General features: G+C 41.2%; 1 protein-coding gene across 3 annotated transcripts in view; it reads right to left on the bottom strand.

Moving 5' to 3' along the window:
• Positions 1 to 951: 951 nt before the first annotated feature.
• Positions 952 to 21796, bottom strand: part of entpd5a (ectonucleoside triphosphate diphosphohydrolase 5a) — a 49296-nt gene continuing 28451 nt past the window's right edge. For 2 of the 3 annotated variants that reach the window (XM_059649027.1, XM_059649028.1), the window contains exons 7-14: positions 20885 to 20973; positions 17076 to 17155; positions 15133 to 15194; positions 11653 to 11754; positions 9049 to 9189; positions 8901 to 8957; positions 3920 to 4035; positions 952 to 2969 (exon numbers count right to left, since the gene is read on the bottom strand). In XM_059649027.1, coding sequence (XP_059505010.1) covers positions 2883 to 2969; positions 3920 to 4035; positions 8901 to 8957; positions 9049 to 9189; positions 11653 to 11754; positions 15133 to 15194; positions 17076 to 17155; positions 20885 to 20973 — 734 coding nt within the window. In that variant the 3' untranslated portion in view covers positions 952 to 2882. The remainder of the gene's footprint in view (positions 2970 to 3919; positions 4036 to 8900; positions 8958 to 9048; positions 9190 to 11652; positions 11755 to 15132; positions 15195 to 17075; positions 17156 to 20884; positions 20974 to 21796) is intronic. The other variant, XM_059649029.1, reaches the window with a different exon arrangement.

Below are 21796 nucleotides of genomic sequence, written 5' to 3' on the forward strand. Positions count from 1 at the left end.
TAATCTGTGCTTATGAGTGAGATTTATTGGAGGTTTTTGTTTGCCTTATTTCAATCCAGTAAATAGATGTTCTACCGATTTTATGTATTGGTTGACTTGTACTAAAAGTTTAAATTCACACTTCAGTCTCAAGTTGCACATTACAGTGCTGAAGTCAGTTTCTCCATTTAAGGTAATACCTTAATTTAGTTATGACAGTTTTAGTTATTGTAGAATAGCGTCGGTGATATACAGCTTTGCTGCAAATTTCAGATTCCCACCAGTTGTGATGTCTTCCCTTCATTTCTGTTGGATTGTATAATTATTGTGGGATGATCAGTTGTTGCAGATGGCTGATGTGCCATGCAGTGTGATGTAAATGGGACAGATTCAACCCCTGTACCAGCTGTGGTAATTCACAAACGACCTTCTGGTCTCCAAGGCTTCCCTGTCTTGCCACATGCTTGATTTGGAATGTGTGCCCTTCAATCCATACACACTGTCTTTGCCACAGAGACACTGACAAATGATCAGAGTTGCGGGAGCTAAGTATATTTTATTAAATATAGATTTATTTCAACTTGAAGGTACCATGTTCAAAGTGGTAAACCAAGTGAATAGCAGCATAGGAACTTTATTTTAAAGTGCCACTGCTGAAGCAGGTGGGACTTTGACCAACGTTTTCTGACTCAGATGTAGGGACAACAGCATTGCACCATGAGACCCAACTGGTATGGATAAAATGGATTTGTCTGTCATTCAGAGATTGTGGAGCTGCTTCTCAATGTGGGTGATGCAATGGAATGGAAGAAAAGAAGTATGCCTACTTCTCAATAACCGTTTTTAATTTTAAAAAATCTGTAGGTTTAATTCATGATATGTTTAAACTCATTTAGTAAGTTCAATTCACACCATATGATCAGGACTTTGAGAATATTACCGTGTGTAGGTATCCTGAACTGCTCAATGAAATTACTGCAAGTGAACATTTTATATAAAAATCACTTTTTACAGCCATGCAGTTAAATGTCATATGAGTGCAGTATACATCATTTTTGAATAACAGCAGCAAAACATTTTGTACCAGGAGACAGAATATAACCACAATCATTGGCACACAGCAGTCACGTGAGAATCTCTCTCTCTGCCAGCAATACTCTCCTACTTTGAGAGCTTTTGTTGGTTAAAAAGCTAGACTCTGAAAATGAAACAGCTTTGGTCGGAGATGTTTAAATTTCTGAGACAGTGATTGGACAAGAGAATCTGATGAGCCAAACCCAGCAGCCAGCTGTATAGAACAGAAAATTTATAAGTAGTGTGAAACATGCTGTTGGCACTGAGATAACAAGATGTGGAGCTGGATGAACACAGCAGGCCAAGCAGCACCTTGGGAGCAGGAAAGCTTTCTGATGAAGGATCTAGCTTTCCTGCTCCTCTGATGCTGCTTTGCCTGCTGTGCTCATCCAGCTCTGCACCTTGCAGATGCTGGAGAATCCGAGATAACAGTTATTATCTCTGATACCCTTGGCACTACATTTACCAGAAATGCCAGTTAAATTTGGCAACTTTCTGGCACAGTTTGGATTACTGGAAGTAAGCTAGTTGAATTAAATGTTTAAGTTACATAATTTTAATACCTGATCAGACCAATTTTTGTTAGTTACTTAAAACTGCTGTTCAAAACAGTATGGTAAGCAGAATCCTGAGTTGTCTTACAAACAACATCATACTGCTGCAGGTTTTCATAGAGTGGCAGCTCGTAAGGAAAGTATGTAACAGATGAAAGTCTGGTTAAGGCAGAACCTTAGATGTACCACAGTGACTTGAACTTTTGAAATTCAAACTTATTGAAGAGTTAAATTGACTCACAAGGTAACATATCTATTACAGTCACAATTTAAAAATTTAGATTTATATACATTTGTGGTTTTCAAGGAGCAGTATCTCCCAACAATCTCTTCAGTGCTTAATTGCTTTATATTTATTTTGTCCACTTCCTACCACCTCCAAACAATTTGATATCAGATAATGGTCTCCTGGCAAAACAGGTCCAAGTTAAAAGTCACTGGGAGGCATTCAATTTTGGTAGAGAATAACAACCTCCCACATTCTTCAGGTTAAAATGTCGATTCTTGGCTTTCCCACAGCATACTCTCAATTTACTTGTACAACCAACGCTGGTTCTAATAGGAAGGTTTAATGTTCTTGTGCTTCTACCATTTTAATTGATTAAAAAAAAATTCCATCAACTTTGAATTCAACCTTCTAAGAAAAATAACCTACATGTAAAATCGAATTTGCTGCAATATTTAATTTGAGTAATTTTTAAAAATCCAGGCATTTTTTCACTGAAACTCTAATCTGAACATGTTTAAAAATACCTGCTGTTATTGATGAAGGTTTAGAGCTGATTTACGTCAATATTTTCTTTTGCAGACTTTTGAGTTTTGTTACAGTAGGAGCAAGCACAGACCAACTTAAGTTATTAATTTTGAAAAGGATTAAAGTATATCAAAGTTTCTCTGCAAGTTCAGTAGAAGAGAGCATAGCACAATTACTGTCCTATTGACTTTGAGATTGAGGATTACCACTATCAGATGGCAATGCCTTTGAAAATCTATTAAGGTTGATTATTTTACTTTTCTGCTAATTTTATCCAAGACAAGTCAAAAATATGCCAATATAGCATCCTCCCACTCCACTTCCTCATGAAATGACGAAGCACTTCCTCATGAAATAATGAGACTCAGTAGAAGTCAGTAGACCATACTTCCGACTTGTTTTCAGTGAATGGAGTCCAGTTTGGATGCAGGCATAAATCAGTGCTCAGACTTAAAACAGGTAACAATCACGTGGGTCAGTGCCCCTCTAAATAAAGTGTCTCATTAGATTTGCTTTACAATTCATGCAGTGCTCCTCAGTGACTGGATGAGGTGGAATGCTGCTCCTAGTGCCCAGCTAGTTTCAATATTATTTACTTTCTTGGTCAGCTGTGAAAATAATAAATGCAAGAATGATAAATACTACAATACAATAAACATCAATCTTCAGCAAGCCCAGGAAAAGTTGGAGCAGAATTGAGTGGCAAGTCACAACAAACACCTTAAGATTTTAATTATAGGGCAGAAGTCTTCAGATAGATGAACTTTCTGCTACACTGAATAGGAACCTTCGCATGCCCCTGCCTTAAAAAGAAATCCATCATCACCACAGCTCCATCTGTTCCTAACGGATATCTCTCAAACATTTAACATACTTTATCTGGGAAGGAATTCCCATCTTAGAGATTGGCTGACAGTCACTATTCCCAGCTATACCACTGGCAGCAATAGACACTACTGGAACTGCTCCAAGATCCACAGAACAAACTGCCAAAAGCACTTGACACCAATTACAAACAAAAGTTTCGTTCTAGATATAATGTCCAAATGATTTTAATACTCAAAAGCAGAATTTTATATTCTCCAAATTCTCTGGCAAGTCTTCGGATGGGAAATATAAAATTCTACTTAAGTTCTAAAACCATCTAGACATTCTGTCCAAGAAAAAAAATAGTTCTAGTTTGTAATTGGTCTCAAGTCCCTTGATTAGTAAGGATATCAAAGGTCACAGAGAATGCAACAGAATGGGGTTGAGACACATCAGCCATGACTGAATGGCGAGGCAGACTTGATGGGCTGAATGGTCTAGTTCTGGTCCTATACCTTATGGTCTTAAAAAGATTTTTACACAGTTAAGTTGTACTGAATTATCAGTGACTTGGAATAAACAAGACAATTTGATAGAGGGAATCTGTATTCTTAATAGTCTAGACTAACTTATAAACTTGATAACAAAAGGAACCATTTCTGTAAAACTCAAAGTTGAGCCACTAGCAACTTTTCTTACAGTCTGTCCTATAGTACATCAGAAAGTAAAGTTGAATAGGCAGCACATTTACCTGTAGTTCTGTGTTATCATGGAATCCAAAACCTTCCTTGAGTAAGGCAGTAATGTATGTCAGATCCATGCATAGAAAGGGACTACCTTTGGTTGCTTTACTGAAGTTTTCACACACTGAGGAATTCAACATTCATAATTAGGCAACAGGAAAATAGTGATTTACTTTCACTCTGATCTTTTAGGAGAATTGTACTGTAAACACATTACAACTAGCCGTTATTTTCCTGTACTTTTTAACATATCCTTTTTAAAGGAGTAAAAACATGTACTACATTCATAGAAACGTATATATAGGAGTTACAACATAGAAATAACATTTTATCCAATAGGTCCATGCTTCACATGAGCTTTCTCACACCGTATTTTATCTAACCCTTTCTGGTATTCATCTGGCTTTCTCTAAAATACATTAATGCAATTCATCACTCACGATGTGATAAGATAATCAAGAATTTTCTGCTGAATTTGTTAATGTAGATCTTATTTCTGAGTTCTAATGAAGAGTTTCATACTGGACTGGAAACATTGACTATTTCTATATATGCTGCCAGACCTGAGTTTCTCCAGCATTTTTATTCTACTTATTTCAGTTTCTCCTGGTTCTAGACTCTGAGACAAGTGGAACATCTTTCTAAGTCTACCCTATCAAACCTCACCATAATTTTAAAGATGTCCATTAGTCACCCCTCAGCCCTCTTTTCTAGACAAAATTAAACCTCATCAGTTCAGTCTTTCTTGACATGTACAACCTCTTAGTTTATCAGTATGACCCCCTCCACTTCACCTGAAGAAGCAATACTCTGAAAGCTTGTGATTTTAAATAAATCTGTTGAACTATAATCTGGTTGTGTGTGACTTTTGACTTCATCTGAGTATATTATCTTCTGTACCTTTCTCCAGGCCTTCTATGCCCTTCTCGTAATTATGGACACTAGGACTGTGCTCTATTGCTTTGCTATTGTATAACCATTTGAATAGATTTCGGTTTCTTAGCGATATCTAGATAGGCTTCAGTGTTCGGAATGTGATTGTTATTGCTGAAGTCGCCAGTTACTAAGCATTACCTAGTTATCCGTAAGGAGGTGGTGGTGTATTGTATTCTGGATGTGAGTTTGCTCGCTGAGCTGGAAGGTTAGTTTTCAGACGTTTCGTCACCATTCTAGGTAGCATCATCAGTGAGCCTCCGACAAAGCGCTGGTGTTATGTCCCGCTTTCTATTTATCTGGTTAGGTTTCCTTGGGTTGGTGATGTCATTCATGGAAATGACATCACCAACCCAAGGAAGCCTAACCAGATAAATAGAAAGCGGGACATAACACCAGCGCTTCCTCAGAGGCTCACTGATGATGCTACCTAGAATGGTGACGAAACGTCTGAAAACTAACCTTCCAGCTCAGTGAGCAAACTCACATCCAGAACCTCAACCTGAGCTACTAATCTTCTCAAAACTCGTGTATTGTATTCTCGATCTGCACTGTGTGCGGAGAAGACGTTTCCACAATATTATTAGTTTGTTCACCTTAATACACTTTGGGGTAGGTGATGGGCTGGTGACATTATCGCTAGACTTTTAATCCAGAACCCCAGCTGATGTTCTGGGGACCTGGGTTCAAATCCCACTTCGGCAGATAGTGGAATTGGAATTCAAAACATTAAACAAAATCTAAAATTAAGAAACTACTGATCATGAAATCATCGTCGATTGTCGGAAAAACCCATTTGGTTCACTGATACCCTTTCAGAGGAGGAAATCTGCCACCCTCTGGCCTACATATGACTCTAGACCTACAGCAGTGTGGTTGACTGTTTCCTTCTGAAAAAGCCTAGCAAGCCACTCAGTTGTACAAATCACTACAGAGACGCAAAGAAGTGATCACCTGGTATCAGCGTAGGCAGTGGAAAAGACAATGGCAGAAACAGTCACGTCACCCCTGCAAAGTCTTCCTTACTAACATCTGAGGATTAGTGCCAAAATTGGGAGAGCTGTCTCACAGACTAGTCAAGCATAGTCTGACATAGTCATACTCAGAATCATACCTTACAGACAATGTCCCAGACACCAGCATCACCATCCCTGGATATATCCTGTTCGACCGGCAGGACAGATCCAGCAGAGGGGACGGCATGGTGGTATACAGTCAGGAGGGTGTTGCTCTAGGAGTCCTCAACATTGACTCCAGACGCCATGAAGTCTCATGGCTTCAAGTTAAACATAGGCAAGGAAACCGCCTGCTGATTACCACATGCCGATCTCCCTCAGCTGATGAATCAGTACACCTCAATGTTGAACAATGTTGTTGGAGGAAGCACTGAGAATGACAAGGACACAAAATGTACTCTGGGTGGGGGATTTCACTGTCCACCATCAAGAGTGGCTTGGCAGCAGTATTACTGATCGAGCTGATTCGGCCTTAAAAGACATAGCTGTTAGAGTGGGTCTGTGGCAGGTGGTGAGGGAATCAACACAAGGGAAAAACATACTTGACCTCATCCTTACTAATCTACCAGCTGCAGTTGCATCTATCCATGACAATGTTAGTAAGAGTGACCATTTGCATAGTCCTTGTGCAGACAAAGTCCTGCCTTCATATTGAGAACAAGCTCCATCATGTGTGGTACTATCACTGTGCTAAATGGGGCACAGACTTTGCACAGATCCAGCAACTCAAGACTGGGTATCCATGAGGCGCTGTGGGCCATCAACAGCAACAGAATTGTACTCCAGCACAATCTGTAACCTCATGGCCCGCATATCCCCCCCATGCAACCATTACCGTCAAGCCAGGAATTACCTCTGGTTCAATGAAGAGTGGGGTATTAACCTGGTGAAGCCACCAGACAGGATGACTTACATGCCAAACAAAAGCAGCAAATGATAGACATAGCTAAGCGATCCCACAACCGACGGATTAGATCAAAGCTCTGCAGTCCTGCCACATCCAGTCGTGAACGGTGGTGGACAATTAAACAACTCAGTGGAGGAGGTGGCTCCATAAATATCCCCATCCTCCATGATGGAAGACCCCAGCACATCAGTGCAAAAGATAAGGCTGAAACATTCACAGCAGTCTTCAGCCAGAAGTGCCGAGTGGATGATCCATCTCGGCCTCCTCCAGTGGTCCCCAGCATTACAGATACCAGCCTTCAGCCAATTCGATTCACTCCATGTGATATCAAGAAACAGTTGGAGACACTGGATACTGCAAAAGCTACAGGCCCTGACAACATTCCAGCAATAGTACTGAAGACTTGTGCTCCACAATGTGCTGTTCCCCTAACTCAGCTGTTCCAGCACAGTTACATTGTTGGATAGATACCAATGTGGAAAATTGCCCAAGTATGTCCTGTACACAAAAATCCAGGACAAGTCCAACCCGGCCAATTGCCGCCCCATCAGTCTATTCTCGACCATCAGTAAAGTGATGGAAGGTGTCGTCAACAGTGCTATCAAGCAGCACCTGCTCAGTGACACCAAGTTTGGGTTTCACCAGGGCTACTCAGCTCCTGATCTCATTACATCCTTGGTTCAAACATGGACAAAACAGCTGAATTCCAGAGATGAGGTGAGAGTGACAGCCCTTGATATGAATGCTGCATTCGACCAAGTGTGGCATCAAGAAGCCCTAGCAAGACTGGAATCAATGGGTATCAGGGGGCAAATGCTCCGGTGGTTGGAGACATGCCTGACACACAGGAAGATGGTTGTGGTTTGTGGGAGGTCAATCATCTCAGCTCCAGGATATCTCTGCAGGAGTTCCTCAGGGTAGTGACCATCATAAGGTCAGAAGTGGGGATGTTTGCCGATGATTGCACGATGTTCAGGACCATTCATGACAGAGATACTGAGACAGTCCATGCTGACATGCAACAAGGTCTGGACAAAATCCAGGCTGACAAGTGGCAAATGACATTCATACCACATAAATGCCAGGCTATGACCATCATCAATAACAGACGATATAATCACCATGCCTTGACATTCAATGGTATTACCATCACTGAATCCCCACTATCAACATCCTGGGGGTAACTACTGACCAGAAACTCAACTGGGCTCACCGAATTAATTGAGTGGCTACAAGAGTAGGCCAGAAGCTAGAAATACTGCGAACAGTAACTCATCTCCTGACTCCTCAAAGTCTGTCCACCATCTACAAGGCACAAGTCAGGAGTGTGATGGAATACTCCCCAGTTGCCTGGGTGAGTGCAGCCCCAACAACACTCAAGAAGTTTGACACAATCCAGGATAAAGCAGCCCGCCTGATTGGCACTACATCCACAAGCATTCACTCCCTCCACCACCAACACCCAGTAGTAGCAGTGTGTACTATCGACAAGATGCACTGCAGAAATTCACCAAAGATCCTCAGACAGCACCTTCCAACCCCATAACCGCTTCCATCTAGAAGGACAACGGCATCAGATATATGGGAACACCACCACCTCGAAGTTCTTGTCCAAGTCACTCAGCATCCTGACTTGAAAATATATCACCATTCCTTCACTGTCATTGGGTTAAAATCCTGGAATTCTCTCCCTGATAGCATTGTGGGTCAACCCACAGTAGGAGGACTGTAGCAGTTCAAGAAGGCAGCTCACCAACGCCTCCTCAAGAGAAAACTAGGGATGGGCAAGAAATGCTGACCACCCAGAGTTGCCCACATCCCACCAATGAATAGACAAAAAAAATTTCCCTCCATTTAGGAAGGTAATAGGCCCTGACAAAAGCAAAGAATTCACCCTGAAAACTACTTCTTTGCACACTCTTTCCTCTGTAGCTCATAAAATCTTGCTTTGGAAGTTAGTTTTAGTCAGGGTTGGAATAGAATCATGCCTCTCCACTCAAAAGACTGTAGAAAATTCTGTTCTTATTTTCTTATTACCAGTTCTATTTTGTTAAGGTTAGGGTCCAGAGCTTTGGCAGAATTACTTTCAAGCACCGAATATTCCTATTTAAACAGACCACATTTAAAAAATACCTTCTATTGCCTTCATTTCAAAATCCTTCACACGTATAATGCCACCCTTCTCAACATCTAAAATAAATGAGAAACAAAGCTATTGAAGAGATTGTAGAGAGATGTGTAGAAAAATGAGAACAAAAACATAATGTAGCTGCTCACATACCAATAATTCCTGCATCTACAGCTCGATCATAGTAATACGAAAATGCATAGAATGTCCTCCTTTTGATTTCATCTTGCTGATCAAGTTTCTTTTGTATCACCTTCATAACTTCAGTGTAGCAGGATTGGAAGCTAGAAGGAACTGTGATTATAAATAAATAACAAATAGTTGCATTTATACAGTGCCAATTTGACTTTCTCATTCACAGGTCAGCAGATACACTACTCCCTGCAAGTTACCCCCTCCAAGTCATTCACCATCCTGACTTGGAAATATATCGCCATTCCTTCACTGTCACTGGGTCAAAAATACTGGAATTTTCCTCCCCAAGGGCATTGTGCATCAATTTACAGCAGCTCAAGAGGACAGCTCAACACCACTTTCCCAAGGGTAACTAGAGATGGGCAACAGATGCTGGCCAGCGAGCAACACTCTCATCCCACAAGTAAAGAAAAAAAATGAAGATTTAAAGTGAATCATGATTAATGAACTGCCCTATTTACATAACTTCATTATTTCCTGATATTCTGACCTATTGTAAAACTATTGTCAGGGGGTCTATGGATTACTTCCCCTTGATAAAATACTACACATTAGACCACTTAAAAATGGAGTGTTAGGGGTGCGATCTTACCAGAATACAGGATTGTAGGAAGTTCAGTGGAGGTTCACTTGGCTAGTTCTGGGTATGGAGGGATTGAATTATGAGAAGAGGTTGAATGCTCATTGGGGTGGAATGAACAGAGAACTTATTGAAACAATAAAGATTCTTAAAAGACTTGACAGGAAAGATACAGAGAAGTTTCCTTTTGTAGGAGAGTTCAGAACAAGAGGGCATAATCTCAGAGTAAGGTCATCCAATTGGGACAGAAATTAGGAGGAATTTCTCTAAGAGGGACATGGACCTGTGGAATTGTTTACTGTAGAGGCTGGATCATCAAGTACATCAAAGGCTGAGAATGACAGATTTTTAACAGAAGGAGGGAGAAGACAGCAGAGTGGATTTGAGGATTATCAGTTTAGCCATGATTTCATTGAATGGGGGAAGCATATCAGATCATATTTTAGTGATGTTGATTGAAGAATAAAATATTGGCCATGACATTGGGTTATCTCCAATGTTACTCTTCGAACATGACATGATTTCTTTCATGGTTACCTGAGAAAGCCAACATGTCCTCTGTGTAAAGTCTCATAAAAAAGATACTTCTGCTCCATTGTACTGCACTGCAGTATCAACTTAAACCCTTGTTCTCTGGAGTAGGTCTTAAATCCACAATCTTATAAATCAGAGCAAGTGTGCTATCCACTGAACAATTGCTAACACAAGCATTTTTACACAGGTCATTTTATTTAGGCCATGAAGGCCATGTCCATGGGTGTCTGTGATATTCTCATTTATCCATGGAGTCATACAGCATGGAAATAGACCCTCTGGTCCAACTAATCCATGCCGACTATAATCCCAAACTAAACTAGTTCCACCTGCCTGCGCTTGGCCCTCCAAACATTTCCCTCCCATATCCATCCAAACATTTCTTATTCATGTGCTTACCTAAATATCTCTTAAATATTGTAACTGTACCCGCATGGACACACATAAACGTTAGTATAGGAGCAGGAGTAGGCCATCTAATCTGTTGAGCCTGCTCCACCATTCAACAAGATCATGGTTTTTCTTTTCGTGGACTCAGCTCCACTTAGCCACCTGCTCACCAAAACCCTTAATTCCTTCACTGTTCAAAAATCTATCTACCTGGATCATGGAGATCCAGTCAATGCGAATATAGCCATAGAGACATACAGCATGGAAACTTGTCCATGATGACCTGGCCTTTAAACTCAACCTGTCCCATTTGCCTGGATTTGGGTCGTATCCCTCTAAACCTTTCCTATCTAAGTACCTGTCCAAATGTCTTTGAAAGGTTGTAAATGAACACAGCTTTACCACTTTCTCTGGCAGTTTGTTCCATACATGCACCACTATCTGTGTGAAAAAGTTGCCCTTTTGGTCCCTTTTAAATCTTTCCCCGTCACCTTAAACCTATGTCTTCTAGTTTATGACTGGGGAAAAAACCTTGGCTACTCACCTTATCTATGCCCTCATGATTTTATAAACCTCAAATAAGGCCACCCCTCAACCTCCTATGCTCCATGGTAAAAAGACCCACCCTATTCAACCTCTCCTTAAAATTCAAATCTTCCAGTCTCAGTAGCATCATTGTAAATCTTTTTTGCAACCTTTCCCGTTTAATAACATCTTTCTGATAACAGGGTGTCCAGAATTATACATAGTATTCCAAATGTGGCCTTATCAATGTCTTGTACTGCTGTAACATGATGTCTAAACTCCTGTATTCAATGCTCTGACCAACAAAGGCAAGCATGCCAGATGCCTTCTTCACAACCCTGGGTACCTGCGATATCACTTGCAAGGAACTATGTAGTTGCACTCCTAGTTCTCTGTTTGACAACACTCCTCAGGCTCTAACATTAACTGTGCAAGCTTTGCTCTCGTTTATCTTACCAAAATGCAATACTTTGCATATTGAATTAAGTTTTGTACAATCACAGTTGCCCAATTGTGGGGCAATGTTATCTTACTTTCCTTCATTCCTCCAAATTTATAGTTAATTCCACCAAATTTCCATTCAGCCTTCAAAGATTGTGGTAAACATGAACTTGCAAATCTTCTGTTGTCAACATCTGAAAGCAAGTACAGACAATATTTATAAGGGTACAAATGAAAAAAAATTGAAAAATCCACAAGGTTTAAAAAAAACAAATGCAAACAAATCATACTGACATTGAAGCTTTAGAAGTCCTGCCAAAGTAAAATAAAATCTATTTTTGTTTCCAATCACACTGATATGCAAGTTGGTAATGTTGTAAACAGTGAGAAGGATAGCTGTAAACTGCAGGAGGTTATTAACAGACTAGTCAGGTAGTCAGTGCAGTAGTAAATAGAATTCAAACTGGAAATACGTGAGATAATGCACTGGAGAGAGCTAACAAGGCAAAGGATTACTCTATGAATAGAAAATGTTGAAAGTCAGAGGTGAGCAAATCCACAGGTCTCTGAATGTAGCAGGACAGGCTGATAAGGTGTTTAAGAAGGATCATGTGATATCTGCCTTTATGAATCAAGGCACAGAATACCACAGCAGGGAGGTAATCTTGGAACTGTGTAAAACGCTGGTTAGGCCACAACTTCAACAACTTGTTGTTCTGGTCACAATGTGGGAGGAATGTGAATGTACTGGAGAGGATGCAGAGGAAATTTACTAACTTGCTGCCTGGACTGAAGGGTCTGAGCTATGAGAAACGTTTGGACAGGGTGGGGTTGTTTTCTTGGAGCAGTGATGGTCGTGAGCGATACAGGTGCATAAGATTATGAATAGCATAGATAAAGTGGACGGGAGGCACTTTTTCCTTAGTAAAGAGGTTAATAACCAAGGGCATGGATCTCTATGAATTGGGGTATACCAAATCAGCCGACTGTACTATAGACTTCTGAACCTACGAACAAAATTTGAGGGTTTATCTCAAAGTCCCTCCTTTGACAATTTCATCATTAACACCCCTACAGCATGGAAACAGGCACTTTGGCCCAACAAGTCCATACTGATCCTCAAAGCATCCCACCCAGACCCATCGCCCTATAACCCACTTAATCTACACCACCCTGAACACTGTGGGCAATATAACATGGCCAATCCACCTAGCCTGCACATCTTTAGACTGTAGGAGGAAACCGGAGCAATTGGAGGAAACCGATGCAGACACAGGGAGATCATGCAAACTCCACACAGACAGTACCCCCAAGGCTGGAATCAAACTCGGGCCTCTGGTGCTGTGAGGCAGCACTGCTAACCACTGAGCCACAGTGCCACCCTGATCATTGATTCTGACCCAATAATTAAATTATATGGGAAGCAACTGGACATTGTACAAACCACTGAGCTCCAATGAGTGCACATCTGCAATAACTTTGATTTCAAGGCAATTTTACTGCAATGATGAGCCAAACAATTCTGTACTACCAGAAAAAAAACCTAGGAAAAGTACAAGGTAGGAATTCTATTGCAAAATGAATTGAGAAAAATTAAACTTGTGTCATTTTTATGAATTGGAACTCGGAAACAAACAAGCAACAGAGCCACCCTAACCTCAGAATTACTGAGCATTCCCAGTGACTCAGGATGCAGGTGTACCACATGGTTTAGCAGTGGCCCATTGAAACCAGAGGTGTTCAGGATTCATCTTCCAGCCTGTGTGGTCCATCCTAGTCAGGATAATGGTGGGGAATTACACTTTTTTTTAAACTGCTTCCCATGTATTGCGGGGAGGGTGGGCGCAGTGGTGGTGGTGGAAATTGGCATGGAAGGTGGGGGCTGGGGGTGAACTAGGAGGTGTAAACAGAGAGAAAATATGCATATTAGAACTTGAACAAAACAAAAACTGGGTTTAATAAAATGTGAGGCTGGATGAACACAGCAGGCGAAGCAGCATCTCAGGAGCACAAAAGCTGACGTTTCGGGCCTAGACCAGTCTAGGCCCGAAACGTCAGCTTTTGTGCTCCTGAGATGCTGCTTGGCCTGCTGTGTTCATCCAGCCTCACATTTTATTATCTTGGAATTCTCCAGCATCTGCAGTTCCCATTATCTCTCAAAAACTGGGTTTAGTTTGGATATGGTCATTACGTGACATTTAAAAACTGTTCAGTCATTTCTGTACTACTGCCTAAAGCACAAACATTTTTTCCAGGGTAAATGGGATAAATTCCAGGGCACCAGGAATCCACACATATACTTATTACAACATGAAGCAAGGTGTATAACATGAATTCACCCCAACTTCCTGTATACCAAACCTTAATTCAAACAAGCTTACCTGGAATTCTAGAATTTGTTGACAATAATAAGGATGTAAGTATTAGATGTTTTAGTTGGTATGTAAATACACAAGTCCCTGTGCCTGATGAGATGTATCCTGCACTGCAATGGGAGACAAAGGAGGAGATTGCTGGGACCCTGGCAGATATATTTAAAAGTTCATTAGCCACAGGTGAAGGGCCGGCTGACTGGAGGACAGTTAATGTGGTTCCTTTGTTCAAGAAGGGCAGCAGGGATAGGCCCAGTAATTAAAGACCAGTTCGTTTGATGTCAGTGGTAGGGAAATTATTGGACAAAAACTCTGAAAGTCAGGATTAATCAATACTTGGAAAGGAAGGGATTGATCAGGGAAGATAGCTACTGAGGAACAAAGGAACCTTTGTGTACAAGTCCATGATCCCTGAAGGCATCAGCAGAGATAGACAGGGTGGCGAAGAAGACAAAAGGGATGTTTGCCTACATTAGCTGGGACCTAGAATACAGGAGCAAGGAATTCTTGTTATACCTTTATAAAAAATTGAGTAGGCCACAGTTGGAATATTATGTTCAGTTCTGGTCGATGTACTATTTGAAGGACATGACTGTACAGGAGAGGGTGCGGAGGAGATTTACCAGGATGTTGCCTGGGATGAAAAGTCTCAGTTATGAGGTGAAACTGGAAAGGCTGGGTTTGTTTCCTGGGAGCAGAAGAGGCTGAGAGGGAGAATCTGATTGAGGTATCTTTGTCATGACATATGTGTCTAAGAACAGAGGGCATAAGTTTAAGGCAAGGACCAAGTTTAAAGGTGATCTGATAATTTTTTTTTCACCTGTAGAGTAGCAGATACATGGATCATGCTGCGCTGGGGTGGGGAGGTAGTGGTGGTGGTGTGATGAGTGTGGAGGCCAGTACTCTCACATTTAAGAAACATCTGGATGATTGCTTAAAATTCCAGGGCATAGTAGGCTATGAACAAAGTATAGGATAAATGGGATTAGTGTAGTTTGGTGTTTGTTGGTTGGAATAGACATGGTGAGCTGAAGGGTCTGTTTCTATGCTGTATGACTCTATGGAGTCCTAATGCAATGAAGAATCAGATAAAATCCAGAAACAACTGGAGCACGGCAAAACTTCAGCACTTCCCATTTTTCTCTGAATTTTATAAGCAAGAAATATTTAGGTTGTAATTTAAAATAAGATTGCACTTGCCTTTTGCATCCAATGCTCCTAGAACCGCCAATCTTGCTACTTTCAGTCCAAAACCTAAATAACTGACAGTCAAGAATATCAAATACATCAGGACCTTTGGTGAGAATCCTACTAATATTCTACAAACATGTAATATCAATTTGTTTCTGCAAATTTATATGAAAATAATTTTTCAATATTGATCACTGTTACTAATCCTTGGGAACCAGATCTAAAAAGGACCTAAACTTACATTTGGCTGAAGAGACTGGTTAATTTGGCAGCACATTAACAATGTTATTGTAAATGCACTCAAACTTTCTTCAAAGGGATTTGGCAAGCATATGGACTGCAAGATATGGAATGTGGTTTTGCTGACAAGTAAAGTCCTAAATTCAATCCATGCTGTGAAATGGTTTAGTTCATCTCAGCACACTACAAGTGACCATGGTGCTCCTGAGCTAAATGGCATGGTTGAAAAGATTGGGGGGCATGTGAAGAATGTTGGATGACAGAGGAGAAAGGAAAAACAGGATAAAAAGGTTCTTTTCCCCAGTCATTGTCAAGTGACCACAGCTAGAGAGTACAAGAGCATGCTTCAAGACAGGACAGGTCAGGCTGACCTCTGATGTTCTTAATAAACCTATTGTCTAAGTTCACAATGGGAGAGAAAACATTCTTTAGAAACAGAATTGGGGCAGGAGGAAGACTTTTAGTCTACTGTGGCCATGTCACCTCTTAGAAGGAGAATCTCACTTAGTCCCACTTCCCATCACCCTGCAATTTCCTGCTCTTCAGAAAGTTATATTTTCAAAGCCTCTAGTGAATCTGGCATCATCATACTCTCAGGTAGCCCATTCCAGATTACAGTCATTTTTTGCAAAAACAAAGTATTTTTGCTCATTGCCATCCTTTTTGTCAATCACTTTAAATTACTGTAGCCTCGAGTTCATGACCCTTCTGTCAATGTGAACATTTTCTGCTGATTTACATAGTCCAAATCCCCTATGATCTTGAACATCTCTTATCAAATCTCTTGATCCTCTCTAAGAAGAGCTGGCCAGTATCTGCAATCCATCTTCGTGTAATATGAGTCAGTTAGGTCACCAAGACATAGAAAAGACAGAATAATGATATAGATAAAAATCAGAAAGTACATCACTAACTTCACAAGGCATCCAAATGGAAAAAATTACACTGTCAATCTTAGGAGAGATACATACAACAGTAAATAGCATTGAAAATCCAAGCTAAATACAGCAATAGCAGGTTAAAGAGGCACTGGCACAAACTACAACAGACAGAAATTCACTACTCCAGTTTGAACTGAACAAACCTGGGAGGAGGAGGCCTGGTTCAATGTAGTTAGTGGTCAGGTATTGAGACTCACATGAACCTAACAGTTGAATTGTGACTGTCAGGAACTTGAGACATCATCTGACTGAATATTGGATTGGACACAGTTCAGAAGTCTTTGGGACAAGGGATGATAGGCTACAAACTTCACTTTCTGTCCTCAGTTAGAGGGGGGTAACAAGGCTCAATATTTCCTGCAAATGTTTCACTGGTGTCGGGAAATTTGACACACAGGAAGCAGTCAACATATGCAATGGATTTCCAGGAAAGATGAGATAAATACAATGAAATCATTGGAGGATAATGTACAATACCTAATTAATCAAAAACACAATTGATTCAATATGCTAATGCATTTATAGCACAACTTAAATCTTTATTAAAGTAGTCAAACTTAAATATTCAAGAATGTGTACAAATATTTAGGTCTCAGACAATTGACTTAGTAAGCCCTTAACTGGATTACCTGGACAAACAAAGATGGAGAGTCACAATTAGCTAGATTTTGTTATCAATACTCTACAATAACTATAGGGCACTCAACAACATTAGTTATCATGGGTTTTATCTTCAATGCAAAAACTGTTGAAAATCAGTATGTAACATACCTGTGGGTGTACAGTTTGTAGAAATTGTTAAACATTTCAAAGGAACTTATATAATCTTTAGGTGCAGAATCAAGTGTACTCTGCAAGATTGAAAAAAAATGTCAACTCCACACACAAAGTTAAATACAGATATTCCCCTGTTAATTCCTCTTTGGGGCAATACTTAGTTAACTAAGGTTGAGAAGTTTGGGCAAATATCTGTTGGAACACGTAGGTGCATGAGTTGGCCCAACGCATACAAGAAATAGACAGGACCTGATTAAAAACTAGGCACTGGACTAATACTGTAATAATACTTACCAATGAGGAAAGGCTAGATCTGCAAAGTGTGTACTGTCTGGAATTTAGAAGTGTCAGAAGTGACTTAATTGAAACATATAAGATCCTGATTGGACATGACTGGGTGGATGATGAAAGGATGCTTCCTCTTGTGGGAGAAACTATAAATAGAGTTCACAGTTTAAAAATAAGGGGTTACTCATTTAAGGCACAGGGTTGAGAGTCTTCAGAATTTCTTTCCTCAAAAGGCAGTGAATGAAGAATCATTAAATATTTTTATGACAGAGGAAGATAGATTCTTGATTACCAAGGAGATGAAAGATTATCAGGGGTGTAAGTGGATAGCATTGACTATGAGTTACCTACACAGCAATTCATTGAGGGATTGATCAATAACCCCTTAAGAGGGGTTAAGTGGCTATATTTGAAAGGACTAGTGAAATTAGCTAGTTGAGTAAGAGTAATTCATTGATAAAGCTAACTTATTCCCATTTGACTGAATTAAGAAAAGTTTTATAATTATATTGAATCCACAAATGAAATTATGATAAAGCAGAAACAGAGGCCAGGCAGCTAAACTGAAAGTAACTTTTGAGTCCTTATCAGTAGGTTGAATGTCTAGTGACCTTGATACCACCCTGAGTTACTGGGCAATATGATGTTATAGACAAAGCTGGACTCTCAAGGGTGCAAATTAATAACAAACAGAGACTCCAGAGGATAGATAGGACTGCATCAGAGAGACAGGAGTGGTAAATAAGGCGAGGGGTATCTGACACCCTGCAGCAAGATATTTTGATTAACATTGTTCTAAGCAGACCATGCTTGAATTCAAGTAATTTACTGCCTACTGTTTCTCAATGTTTAAATATCTGACCCTGGCTGGGCAGGGTCCTGCTTCAGAATCTTTCTGAGATAGAGCTCTCCTAATGCATTGAAAAAAATACACAACTGTAATCTGTACCTGAGATTATTTTGTATAATACTATGCCACAACAGAGGATAGCATTCCTTCACCAAGTCACTCTTTATCTGTACATGGAAAGTCCTTGACACTGATCCAGTTCCCTCAGAGCCAGCTCTGAGTGAATACAACCTCAACACTCCTCTTAAGATCTTGCAGGCAGGGCTCCCTGAGTGGACCAGATTAACAGTCCCAATCAGGGAACATGCATTCTATGAAACCCACCTGGCTGACCTCATTATAATCACCACATCCCTCCCCCGCAAAAAATGTGCACAGTCTTTCTGTCGTCAACCCATCTTTGACAAATAAAATCTATGCATGCGCAGTCACTTTGCGTGGGCGTCCACAATGACCAAGAACACTGAGACCATGAAAGGACCTGCAGGGTTGATGTGTAACTGAATCCAGGATTTACCTGGCCATTCCCATGAATGTGGGGGAGCTGGTGGTGGCAGCTTTGTCCTTGTTGGCATTTTGGGGATTGTGCCACCAACGCAACTGCATCTATTTCCAATTCTGGCCACCATAATATCTTCTCACTAACATCATCATTTTGGAAGCCCCTGGATGACCCTGTTGGAGTTCAGACCTTTGTTCAGGACAATCATATTTGCTTCCTGTGATAGTATGCCATACTTAAACTGTGATCTGGTCTCTCTGGATGCAAAAAAGTTTCAGTTCTGGGTGTGATGGCCCTTTGGTTTCCCCATAACTACCAGCTGTATCAGTTTTACCAGAACCGGATCTTTCTGCTTCAAAGTCTGATATTGTCAGCTATGACTGGAAGTGATTCTATATAAATTCTGAAACCATTGTGGACTCATCCAGAGGCTGAACCACCAATGGTGTATATGCCACTGAGAAGTGGCTCAACGCATTTGCTAACTGGCCTCTTGAATGGTGTTCCAACTTATAATTATGTGCACTTACTATTAAGAGTCTCTGAATTCGGCCTGAAGCCATGGGTGGCACTGCCTTGTCCTCTTTAAGTAGACCTAGCAGGTTTTGTGGTCCATTAGTATTACAAATTGATGTCTGTCAAGGTATTGATGGAACGTCCAGACTCCAGATACGACTGCCAAACCTTCCTTTTCTATTTGAGCTTATTTGTACTCTGCATTAACCAAAATCCACGATGCATACCCTATTGTATGTTCCTGTCCATTGGGCCAAATATGAGCTAATACTACCGCGATGCCATACGGGGAAGCATTGCATGTCAAAACCGGATCTCACTTGGGATCATAGTGTGCCAACACCTTGGCGGATGATAGTCCATTCCTTCAGTCCTCCAGAAACCCAGTCACACATTCTGGGCAAGCAATGACTGAGTGGTATTATCACTAGACTATTTATTCTGACACTCAGGAAATGATCTGGAGGAATCCAGTCATGACAGATGTTGGAATTTGAATTCAATTAAAAAAATCTGGAATTAATGGTGGCCACGAATCTTTTGTCAATTGTTAAAAAAATGAATCTGGTTCACTAATGTTGCTTAGGGAAGGAAATGGCTGTCCTTACTTGGGTCTAGTACCTGTCCTTATCCACATGTGATTCCAGACCCACAGCAATGTGTCAGAGATAATGGGAACTGCAGATGCTGGAGATTCCAAGATAATAAAATGTGAGGCTGGATGAACACAGCAGGCCAAGCAGCATCTCAGGAGCACAAAAGCTGACGTTTCGGGCCTAGACCCTTCATCAGAGAGGGGGATGGGGGGAGGGAACTGGAATAAATAGGGAGAGAGGGGGAGGCGGACCGAAGATGGAGAGTAAAGAAGATAGGTGGAGAGAGTGTAGGTGGGGAGGTAGGGAGGGGATAGGTCAGTCCAGGGAAGACGGACAGGTCAAGGAGGTGGGATGAGGTTAGTAGGTACAAGAGAGTTGCAATGGGAGAGAGATTCCCTGAGGTTGGTCCGGAGGGAGGAGGGTAACTTCTTCAGGTTAGTCTTCCCTAGACTGACCTATCCCCTCCCTACCTCCCCACCTACACTCTCTCCACCTATCTTCTTTACTCTCCATCTTCGGTCCGCCTCCCCCTCTCTCCCTATTTATTCCAGTTCCCTCCCCCCATCCCCCTCTCTGATGAAGGGTCTAGGCCCGAAACGTCAGCTTTTGTGCTCCTGAGATGCTGCTTGGCCTGCTGTGTTCATCCAGCCTCACATTTTATTATCCCACAGCAATGTGGTTGACTCTGGGCAATTAGTGATGGGCAATAAATGTGAGGCAATGAATGAATAAGAAAGTTTTCAGTTATTTTAATCAGCTGTTTGGACAGTACAGCTCAGGATGGGCAGATGACACCTGGACCTGGACTCTCTGGCTCACAGGTAATGACACTACCACTGCACCAACAAGACCCTTAGATAACAACTTTCATTGTGCATTGTGGTATTGATGCCACCTACACGCAGGTGCACGTGTTAAGACTGAGCATGTGTTTCACATTAGTTACTGCCTGTTCCTGGTTTGGAGGTCTGGAGGAAAGGAAGGGAAATTCCTTTCAATATTTAATGACATTGATTTCCGGTTGAGTCAGGACCTTGCTGTTTCTTCTTACCTCTGCCTGAGGGAGGAAAGTAATCTGAGTGGAAGCACCTCCCAAGTCCAGGATTCCGACAGTGTTTTCACCTGCACCGTACAAGTGACCTACAAAATATACATTTTTAAAGTCAAATTCTGGTTTTAAAATGATACTAGAAATCCTTCTTTCATAAAAAAAATACAAACTCACTTGTACTACAGTAAGTACTACTTGTACTTATTGAAACTACAGGCTCTTCAGCCCAATGAGCCTATCCATTTTTGGCCTGATCTTTAGCCCATGGAATAGTCTTGTATATCTCCCAAAAGCTGTAAAATTAAATGGGAGCGCTGACAGAATCTAAAGTAATACAACGTTTTGCATTTTTCTTTGGTTTAATTAATAGAAAATTACTGTTTCAAGGGTCTATATTAAATGGCAGCACAAAATGCTAGGAACCATGAAAGGTTGGATGGCAATGGGTGGTAAAGCTACAGCTAAACAAAAAGTGAGACGTTTTTTAGCCATTCAAGAAATTCTAAACACACACATACACACTACACACATACACAGACACACACTCTCCCTCCTCGCTCACACACACACACACAAACACACTCCCCCTCCTCACTCACACTCACACACACACACACACACTCTCCTGCTCCTCGCTCTCACTCTCACATACACACACACACACTCCCACTCCTCACTCTCACACACACACACACACACACACACACTCCCCCTCCTCACTCACACACACACACACACACACACACACACATACACACACCCACACACTCACTCCCACTCCTCACTCTCACACACACACACACACTGCCCCCCTCACTCTCTCACACACACACACACACACAGACACACTCACTCTCACTCCTCACTCACACACGCACACACACACACACACACACTCCCCCTCCTTGCTCA

Source organism: Stegostoma tigrinum, chromosome 10 (assembly GCF_030684315.1).
Source record: "Stegostoma tigrinum isolate sSteTig4 chromosome 10, sSteTig4.hap1, whole genome shotgun sequence".
NCBI classification, from domain to species: Eukaryota; Metazoa; Chordata; class Chondrichthyes; order Orectolobiformes; family Stegostomatidae; genus Stegostoma; species Stegostoma tigrinum.